The sequence below is a fragment of the Medicago truncatula genome, chromosome 3, assembly GCF_003473485.1.
Source record: "Medicago truncatula cultivar Jemalong A17 chromosome 3, MtrunA17r5.0-ANR, whole genome shotgun sequence".
Taxonomy (NCBI): domain Eukaryota; kingdom Viridiplantae; phylum Streptophyta; class Magnoliopsida; order Fabales; family Fabaceae; genus Medicago; species Medicago truncatula.
In genome coordinates this window covers 11826909-11837559 of record NC_053044.1, presented here as the reverse complement: position 1 = coordinate 11837559, position 10651 = coordinate 11826909, and the positions used below count along the sequence as shown (strand labels likewise).

The following is a 10651-nucleotide window of genomic DNA, read 5'->3' as shown; positions in this document are numbered from 1 at the left end:
TATATATATTTATTATTGTCCGACGAAATATATATTTTTCACCGATAAATTATCCGACGAAATGATATATAAACCATCCAGTTTCACACGTGTCAAACCGGCGGCCAGTCCCGCCGTTTCAAATGGCGGGAACGCACAAAAAGACAAAAAAAAAAAAAAACCAAAAGTGGGTCATTTTGGAATTTTTTTTTCAAAGGGGGTCAGACCTGAATTTTTTTTGGACAAAAGGGTCAGAAAAAAAATTCTGAATATGAAGAGAGAACGAGACTAGAGAGAAAAGAAATAATTAAAAATAGGGACCTGGATCCCCTGCTGTAACTGCTTTACGCAGTGGTCGATCTCAGTCATTGAACATGGATCCAACAGTTTAGAATGTTCAGTCAGTTTTCACACACTATAATCTCAGCCACTGAAATTTGGTCGGATGGCTCACATGTCTTACAGCACCTGCTGTTACAGCAGGAAATCTGCATCCTTAAAAGGACCTGGATCCCTTGCTGTAACTGCTTCACGCAGTTTCACGCAGTGGTCGATCTCAGACATTGAACATGGATCCAACAGTTTAGATTGTTCTGTCAGTTTTCACACACTTTAATCCCAGCCATTGAAATTTGATCGGATGGATCACATGTCTTACAACACTTGCTGTTACAGCAGGAAATCTGCATCTTAAAAAGGACCTGGTTCCCCTGCTGTAACTGCTTCACGCAGTGGTCGATCTCAGCCAATGAACATGGATCCAACAGTTTAGATTGTTATGTCAGTTTTCACACACTTTAATCTCAGCCACTGAAATTTGATCGGATGACTCACATGTCATACACACCTGCTGTTACAGCAGAAAATCTGCATCCTTAAAAATGACCTGAATCCCCTGTTGTAACTGTTTCATGTAGTTTCACGTAGTGGTCGATCTCAGCCATTGAAAATGAAAGTAGCTATAACATGTATAATGTAGCTAGCTGTTAAAAGAGTCAGAAAACTAAAGAAAGAGTCAAAGAAAGAAGTGACAGAAGATGGGAAAGGACTAAACAAGTGGGTGTTACTATGTTACATGCATTTCTTTTTTTTTGTTCAAGTAGTCTAATGGCTAGAGCTCACACAATTTATTTGTGGAGAAGTGGATTGTCTGGGGTTCGAACCCCAGCTCCTGCATATAAAATACAATATCTCTACTAACTGAGCTAAGCTCACGGGGATTATGTTACATGCATTTTAATAGTAAATATTAATAATATCAGTCGGTTATGGATGTTGGCTGGGTAAAAAATATGATAACCGTTATTTGAACAACCATTTAGTTGATAATTTATGAGATAAAGAAAGAAAAAGTAAGTATTTGTATGAAAATCAAAGCAATAGAGAGATAAAATAAAAAATAACGTGAGAATGAGAGAAAAAGTTGTCAGTAAATGGATGTTCAAATATCATTTCTCAAAAAAAAAGAAGATATTTTTACAACTATTTTTTGACAACTTTATGACAACTTTCTCTATTATACTCATATTATGTTTTTATTTTCTCTCTATTATTTTATTTTTGAGAAATAATGTTTGTACAACCACTTTATTACAATTTTTTGACAACTTTATCTCTCAACTCACATTATATTCTTATTCACTCTCTTCTTTTCTCTCTATTGTTTTGGATCAATGAGAAGAGAGTAAATAAAAGTTGTCATCAAAGTTGTACCAAATGGTTGTACATATATCAGTACTCTTTAGTTTTTGTATCAATACCTCTTTTCCTTTATAAAATTATGATTGTTTCAAAAATTATCTATAAAATGATTGTTCAAATAATACAATTCCTCTAAAAAAAAAAATATTGAAGCAATTTTTACGTGTTAAAATAATTTCACGTTTTAATTGGACATCTCATCTCAATAATTTTAAAGAGCAATTAAAGAGTAGTGGGTGAGACGTTGATTAGACATATTTTTTATTTTTTTCAATGATCAACATTTTTACAAGTGAACTGCTAGACAGACGCTTATCAACACGAAAAATACTTGGGTGTCATAGTTTTTTAGTGTCATTGATGACATAAGTTTATTTTAGATGAAAGAGAATGATTAAAATAAATTATTTAGATGAGAGAGAATGAGTTGTTAAGAGAGAGATAGACACAAAGTTACCTCTGACACAAAAAAACTATGACACCCAAGCGCCACCACATCAACACACGCTCCTACAGTCAGCCACGTCATTCCTACTTGTTTGGCTACCGGCTATCCAATTTTTATTTTTATTGTTTTTTAACTTTTTATTTATTATCATCAAAAAACAAATCGGAAGGAAAGTATGTTTCAGTAGAAATTAGTAGCTCTGTTGCTTGGCTCCTAGCAATTCTCTTTTTACAAACCACTCAATGTACCTTCTACAATATCATGTCAAGTTTCTGTTTTTTATCCCTCGTATAAGTTCCCGTTAAAAAAGTTCTTTTTTTGTTTTTTTTAAGATAAGTGATATTTAAATAATATGACAAATCTTTTTTCATATTTATATTATGTTTTTTTAATGTTTTTGACTAATAAAAAAAAAGTAAATATTGTTCAAAAAATTGTCATCAAATGATTATTCAAATATCATTATTATATTGTTATTCCTTCGAGAAAAAAATCTTGTTTTTTTAAAGATGTTTTTTTTTTTTTTTTATGTTATTTCAATGTGTGAGTCATTGTTTCTATTGTCTTTTAATGTATCAATATTGCATATACATTTCCAGTGTTTCTTTTATTTGTAATTTTATGTCACTAAATAAGCTAGCGTGTGGGACGGGTTTCGCATATGCAATAAATGATTAAAAATTGCTTTTCTCACATTAAAAGTTTCCTAAACATACATTGAAATGACGCAAATATCTTTGGTGGTAGTTAACTACCGTTGAGCAAATCGACAACAGTTAACTACCGTTGAGTCAGCTATACTTAATTATCGGGAAGTGAAGTGTTTAAGAGGCAAAGAGATCGGAAAGTAAAGCGCTTAATATATGATTTAAAATTAGTGAATATGCCTTAGGTAGCAATCTCATGAATAACAAGTGGAATTTTAAAAGATGGTCTCTCAATTCGTGTGTGAGATAATTGATTTGTTATGGATTTTATGAATTATATTATACATATAAAGAATAGATGAAGTGTGTGTATTCATAATCTCAATGGCGGTCATTTAAACGAGCAATTATTTTTTCTAATCTATCCAAATGTTGTTGTCTCGATATCATGTGTTTCTAATAGTTGATCTTAGAAGGATTTAATAGTATAAATTGGATCTCAAATAGAGACGAGGTAGGTTTCGTTGTGAAGTACTTATTTATCTCATGATGATGTGATACAGTGGCGGAGCTCAAGGGCTGGGGTGGGCCCACTCCGAAAAAGTAAAAAAAATGATTATAGGTCTATTTTGCGAGATTTTATGCAATTTTGTGTCGGTTTTATGTTTTGGTTGATCCAAATTCTTGCAAAGTGGTGTAGTGGCCCACCCGAAAATTTAAATAATTCAATTATAGGTCTATTTTGCGAGATTTTATACAATTTTATGTCGGTTTTAGGTTTCGGTTGATCCAAATTCCCGCAAATTGGTGTAGTGGCCCACCCGAAAAATTTAAATAATTCAATTATGAGTCTAATTTGCGAGACTTTAAACAATTTTTCAATAGTTAATTTTAGTGGCCCACCCTGACATTTTTTTCTGGCTCCGCCACTGATGTGATATCTCTTGGAAATAAATAAGCAAACTATGCATAGTCAAATTTAATAATGGAATCAAAATTCTCAGCTCTTGAATTTGCAGGTCAAGAAGCATGTTAAACTTCACCATATCCATGGTGAAAGTAGAAGAAATGCAGAAGCTTAACAAGGAAGAAAGAGAGAAATCGAGAGAAAATTCTAGATTCATTGAATTGATATGAAAACGGTTAATTTTCATGCAATGATTATCAAATTGAGCAAAACAAGACTCACACCAAAATTTACTTTCACAATTCTAAAACTATGTTAAATTATTAATCAATAATGAGAAGATAATGAAACTCAATTTTTGTATTCAGAATCCATGCAATTCAATTCAAACACTTCCACATTCTCATATCGCAACGAGTTATCCATTTCTGTGTATGATTCTCAATTTTATGATAATATTTCACTTGCATGTTATTTTTTTATTGTACTCTTTGTCCATGATGCATGCTGTTAACTCTCCGAAGTTATGCTCAATTCAACTAACTGATATTTACGTTTTTTTTTGCCTTCGTTTTTGGTATCAACAGTCACAAATATACGACAGTCGACAACAACTTTGGTTTCCTTCAGCTCTTGGCATTCATGTTCCTCAACAGATTAGGCTAGCACAGTGGATCACAGACTCGGATACCATGGCTAGCCATTTATTCGGTGTTACATTGTGGTTTATTTGGAAGGGTTGGAACCAATTGATTTTTAACAAAACACCTTTCTGGTGTGTCCATCGCTATGGAGGAATCCAGATTTTCCGCAGAGTTTTTTAACGCTAATCCCTCAAAGCCGAAGCCAACCATAGTTTCAGAGCCAGAAATCTTGGAGCAGCCGAACATTGGCACAACAAGGATCAAAGTAGATGAAGGATGTTTTCAAAATGGCACAACTGGTTAGGTTGCTTAGCACGGGATCACACTGGTTTGTTGTAATGGTGCATTAACCAATAATTTCACATTAGTCTTAGACCAACATACAATGTATGTTTGTGTGATTGTTGCTGTTATGCGGTTTCACTCATTTAAATTTAGATTTTAAATTTTATTTTCCTCTTGGAATTTAAACATTGCTTGTTGTTCAAGATAAAGACAAAACTTCAGTCCATTTTGTTCTGTGTGTATGTTCTGTGAGTCAAACATTATCTGTTTCAATATTTTGATCTATTGAACCTTGAAAGGTCTATAAAATTATGAACCTTGCAGTTTTTAGTATAGAAATGATGTATTCAATTATAAAGTTCCAGTTAATAGTTTGACATATCATTTACGAAGATATCGGAGACACATGGAAAAATAGTTTTTGGCTGAATATGTATAAAAATTGAATAAACTAATATGGTATCATATCCTATTCAGTTAGACCACCGATCAAATTATTCACGCACCAAACCCAATAGTGTGTAGCCTACAATCAAATTATTCACGCACCAAGTCCAAGTTTCGAACCAAGCATGTTGGAAAAGCATTATCCATTTATTTTTCTGATAATTTCAACAAAACAAGGTCATGTATGGATTCCTATATCCAACGATGGTTGCTTAGGAGTGATTCCCCGTCTCTGCTACGACATGTATCGATTGGTTGGGATCATACACTGATGTCTCTTCCTAAAATGCTTATGAACAGCACTTGTCTTCAACGTTTGGAACTCTGGAATATTCCATCTCTCACTACATTCCCGATAGATGGTCTATAATGTGAGTCAAACTATTTTTCCATGTGTCTCCGATATCTTCGTAAATGATAAGTTCCTAAAATGCAAGTACTCGAGAATTTATCGTTTCTTCCTCTTGATACGTGGAGCAATTACACATCTTGTGTTTTTGAACTTACAACATTTCCTATTGCATTGTAAGCAGGGACGTCCCTGTAAAATCTGAGGCTCGGCTCTCTTGAAAAAATTGGCTCCTAAAAAAATACAAACTTTTTGTAAAACAGAGAAAAATAAACTAGCGTAATGCTGAAAAATAGTAAAATGTGAACAGTAGCCATCAATAGGAATCAAACCGCAATCAACACGCATAACACTAGCATCTTTTACCACTGGGCCACACCTTCACTGATGTTAAATTCACAATGCTACAAGTATATATAAACATGTTTTGTGCATTATATATCAAAACATAATAATTTTGGGCCCCAAAATTGGAGAGGCCCAGCTCTATAGAGCTATAGAGTTGTTTGCACCTCCCTTGTGTAATATGAAGCATAACATGACATATTTATCAGATTTGATGATGTTCTCAGGAAATTCAGTTTTGTTATTCTTTTTATCCAGGTTCTTGTGCCGTCTTTCTTGCATTGATATGAAACACTTCCTCATCTCACAAGGCAATTTAATTAATTGATTTTACCATCTTTTTTTTTTTTTATATTTCTAATTTTTTTAATAAAAAAAATCAGAATTGAGTTGATTTAACAAAAAAATAAAATAGTATATTTCAAGGAAGTTCTATGGTTCAGCGGCCTATAATGTGAGTCATTTTCTACAATTTATATTGATGTTGTATCTTTCAATTCCTTTTTAATGTGAAATTAATTATTTATTTTCCAATTATATTCCTAAAGTAATATTGACATTGTCTACACCACTTTCAAGTCATTATATTCCACTGTACATTTATGAAAATGGTTAATAATAGTTTGTTTATTAGGATAATTTTTGTAAAATTGCATCATCTTTCATAATTTAGTGCTTTTCTGAATCTGTGAAAAAATCTATCACAACGCTTATTTTGGAATGGAGGGACTATAGAAATACTAGTCGTTTAGTCTTTTTTATCATTTTTAATATTTATACATTTCCATTGCTTTGTATTATGAATACTTTGCTAATCTATTGAAAAACCCTATAATCACCAAGGCTACTTACATTTCTTGGTAAACAATTAGGAAGTTCCATCAGCAATCTCTTAACTTGACAATAATACAATTATTCAAAATGTCATCATACACACACTACATAATCATTGAACATGAAGCTGCAACGACTTATTTAAATATGTTACATCACATATTGAAGTTGCATTCTATTTCATTATTACATTTAATGATCAGATTTAGTGACACTTGGCTTGGGTTCAAAATCGTTTGTGAATTCCTCATTCTTATCAGCATCAATGTCGTTGTTTCCATAACCCGAAATATTAGGCCTTGGTTCAAAATCTTTGGCAGCTTTCTCCTTTTCCTTAGTGTCAATGTCATTGTTATCATAAGCTGAAATGTTGGGTCTTGGTTCAAAAATTTTAGTGGCTCCATTGTTTTCCTTAACATCAATCTCGTTATCTCCATAAGCCGAAATGTTGGGTCGTGGTTCAAAATCTTTAGTGGCTCCCTTCTTTTCCTTAACATCAATCTCATTGTCTCCATAAGCTGAAATGTTGGGTCGTGGTTCAAAATCTTTAGTAGCTCCCTTCTTTTCATTAACATCTATGTCATTGTCTCCATAAGCTGAAATGTTGGGTCGTGGTTCAAAATCTTTAGCAGCTCCCTTCTTTTCATTCACATCTATGTCATTGTCTCCATAAGCTGAAATGTTTGGTCGTGGTTCAAAATCTTTAGTGGCTCCCTTCTTTTCCTTAACATCAATCTCATTGTCTCCATAAGCTGAAATGTTGGGTCGTGGTTCAAAATCTTTAGTAGCTCCCTTCTTTTCATTAACATCTATGTCATTGTCTCCATAAGCTGAAATGTTGGGTCGTGGTTCAAAATCTTTAGCAGCTCCCTTCTTTTCATTCACATCTATGTCATTGTCTCCATAAGCTGAAATGTTTGGTCTTGGTTCAAAATCTTTAGTGGCTCCCTTCTTTTCCTTAACATCAATCTCATTGTCTCCATAAGCTGAAATGTTGGGTCGTGGTTCAAAATCTTTAGTAGCTCCCTTCTTTTCATTAACATCTATGTCATTGTCTCCATAAGCTGAAATGTTGGGTCGTGGTTCAAAATCTTTAGTAGTAGCTCCCTTCTTTTCATTCACATATATGTCATTGTCTCCATAAGCTGAAATGTTTGGTCGTGGTTCAAAATCTTTAGCAGATCCCTTCTTTTCCTTGACATCAATCTCATTGTCTCCATAAGCTGAAATGTTGGGTCGTGGTTCAGAATCTTTAGTAGCTCCCTTCTTTTCATTAACATCTATGTCATTGTCTCCATAAGCTGAAATGTTGGGTCGTGGTTCAAAATCTTTAGTAGCTCCCTTCTTTTCATTCACATCTATGTCATTGTCTCCATAAGCTGAAATGTTTGGTCTTGGTTCAAAATCTTTAGCAGATCCCTTCTTTTCCTTGACATCAATATCATTGTCTCCATAAGCTGAAATGTTTGGTCTTGGTTCAAAATCTTTAGCGGCTCCCTTCTTTTCTTTAACATCAATCTCATTGTCTCCATAAGCTGAAATGTTGGGTCTAGGTTCAAAATCTTTAGTGTCTCCATTCTTTTCCGTAGCATTAATGTCATTATCTCCGTAAGCTGAAATGTTGGGCCTTGATTCAAAATCTTTGGTGTCTTTCTTGTTTTCCTTAATGTTAGTTTCATCATTCTCATATGACGAAATATTGGGTCTTGGTTCAATGTTCTCTTCAAACACATTCTCATTAGTGACTAGTGTGTCTTTAACAAGTAGCTCTTCACAACCTAATTTTGAACCTTTAGAATAATGGTCCATGGTCATGATATTACTTTTAGTGTTGGCGTTGAGGAGTCCTTGAATTTCTTCCGGCATATCTTGGTCTTTCATGACTAGTTTCCAATGTTCTCGCAGATCATTTCTTGATTCTACAATTGCTACAAACTTTATTGAAGAAAAAAAAAAAATAATAAGAAGCCAAAAGAAAAAACAATGGTCTTCCTAGTTAAGGTAGTGTTGATATCCTTTAAAATAATTGTGTCAAAAAACAACCTTTTGGTTTTGCTTCTCCTCCGATTTTGATTGAGATTACGACGTGTTTAGGACAATATATTATTGAGTCAAAAAACAACCATAATATAATATCATATAAAGTTTAGAAAAAAATATACATAGAGATAAAAAGAAATATACTTACATATAAGTATAATTTTTTTTACTACAATAGGAACAGTAGTAAACACTAAAAATAATTTAATTTAATCTTATTTGTCATAAATGTTTGATCAAAATATATGCCAAAATTGATATTGTAAGATTTTTTTTATTCTAATTTTACCCTTGACCTAATCTTTTTCCATCATATCATTGCTTTTTTGTTTTCAATTAGGTGAGCAAGTTTATTGATGAAAGAAGAAAAACAAAGTCTATGTGGACATAAATCTAACCCAATATAAGAAATCATTTAATTTTTTTACATAATCGAATAAAATGTATAACTTCAATTATTTTCATCTTTAAAAGAGGAAAAACGGCACATTAGTACGTGCTCATCTTGAGGTTAGTTATTATAATGAAAGTGATAAATGATATTGAACATTAGAAACTATCATAATTAACCACAAATTAACTTTTACTTTTCATAAAATTGCATTAATTAGAGGATACAATTACAAAAATATCTAAATTAAACTTGAAAACTTAATGTGACTTTGTTTTTGGGATACATTTTATTTGCAAAGTTGACAAAAAATATTTTTAAAAGAATTTGAATAGTTGACAAATATTATGAGATGAATGAAATAAAAAGTAAATCGTGCAAATACTACATCTATTACTTTTTAGTTTTCATTTTTAACTTATTACACATATCAAGAAATGTAAAAAATTTATTACTTTGATTAATTTTTTTTTCCCGTCTATATAATTAAATAATTATTCTCATTCCATCTGTGTTTCAATTGCATCGAATACTTATATGTTGGGGTTGGCGTTCGAACCCTGGATAACCAATACTTATTCACCTTTAAGGTAAATTTCTATAGTAGCTAGGCTATTTGACCAAAAATACTTAAATACATTATTGATAAAATAATCATTAATGTTTTATTAATTGAACTTCAAAAATATTAAATAAACAAAAAAAAAAAAAAGATAGCACTATACTACTGATAGTAACTAAGATCAAGAAAAGTGTAACTTACCATGAAAAGCAAGAGAGGCAATAAAGCAAGAGCAGCTCTCATCTTAAGAATCAAATTAAAGCCCCAATGTCTATATGAGTTTAGTGTTGAATGAATGATCCTATAACTAGTTAATCACCTATTTATAGCTAGATACTCAACACCTATGAGAAATAGCTCGTTTATTATGCATACCACTTGGAAAATGATTGAAGCTATATTTTACATGTTAAACAAATTTCACATGTTCTAATTGTACATCTCATCTATAATAATAATAATAATAATAATAAACATTCTTTAAAACAAATATCTATATCTATAATAATAATAATAATAATAATAATAATAATAATAATAATAATATAATTGTCCTAAATTATACGTTGCTTTAACAATCTCATATAAATTAAGACATGTAATCAATATTCTATAAAAAAAAGAGTAATTATGAATTATTTTACAAAAATATCTTTCATTAATCATATGGAAAAAATACATTAAAAGAATTGAAGAAAGATAAAGTAATAAATAGTTTTTTTTTTGTGACAAATAAACGATATTCATTCATTCAAATTGATATAATATATCGATACAATAGAAATTTAAAGTTGTTAAAAACAAAAAGGACGAATTTGCGAACAAAATCACAACATTTATGTTAGTAGCATAAGACGACAGAGTACACATATGCCTACAAACATGACTATATTCAAATCAACAAAATACTCATGTTTTCGGATCTGCAATGTTGAAGATGCAAAAGTCATTGATTGAATCTGCACTAAATCAAAACTAATATTTTAACATAAATGAAATATATGTATATTTTATCATAACTTTACATTATCATTCCATCAATAATGTCACTTAAAAAAAATATTGAAGCAAT

At 31.5% G+C, this 10651-nt stretch overlaps 1 protein-coding gene across 1 annotated transcript; it reads right to left on the bottom strand.

The window, feature by feature from the left end:
* Positions 1-6649: 6649 nt before the first annotated feature.
* Positions 6650-9870, bottom strand: LOC11405289 (protein IWS1 homolog). The gene is made up of 2 exons (XM_003599480.4): positions 9781-9870; positions 6650-8521 (listed from the first exon to the last, which is right to left on the bottom strand). Exons 1-2 carry the CDS (start codon positions 9820-9822, stop codon positions 6779-6781), a joined length of 1785 nt encoding a protein of 594 aa, XP_003599528.4. The 5' UTR covers positions 9823-9870; the 3' UTR covers positions 6650-6778.
* Between the last annotated feature and the right edge of the window lie 781 nt (positions 9871-10651).

Excerpts from the sequence above, each read along its gene's own strand:
- LOC11405289 (XM_003599480.4), bottom strand. The coding sequence starts at position 9,822 with ATGAGAGCTGCTCTTGCTTTATTGCCTCTCTTGCTTTTCATG. Across the intron at positions 8,522-9,780 it reads TGCCTCTCTTGCTTTTCATG|TTTGTAGCAATTGTAGAATC; the intron begins GTAAGTTACACT and ends TCTTCAATAAAG.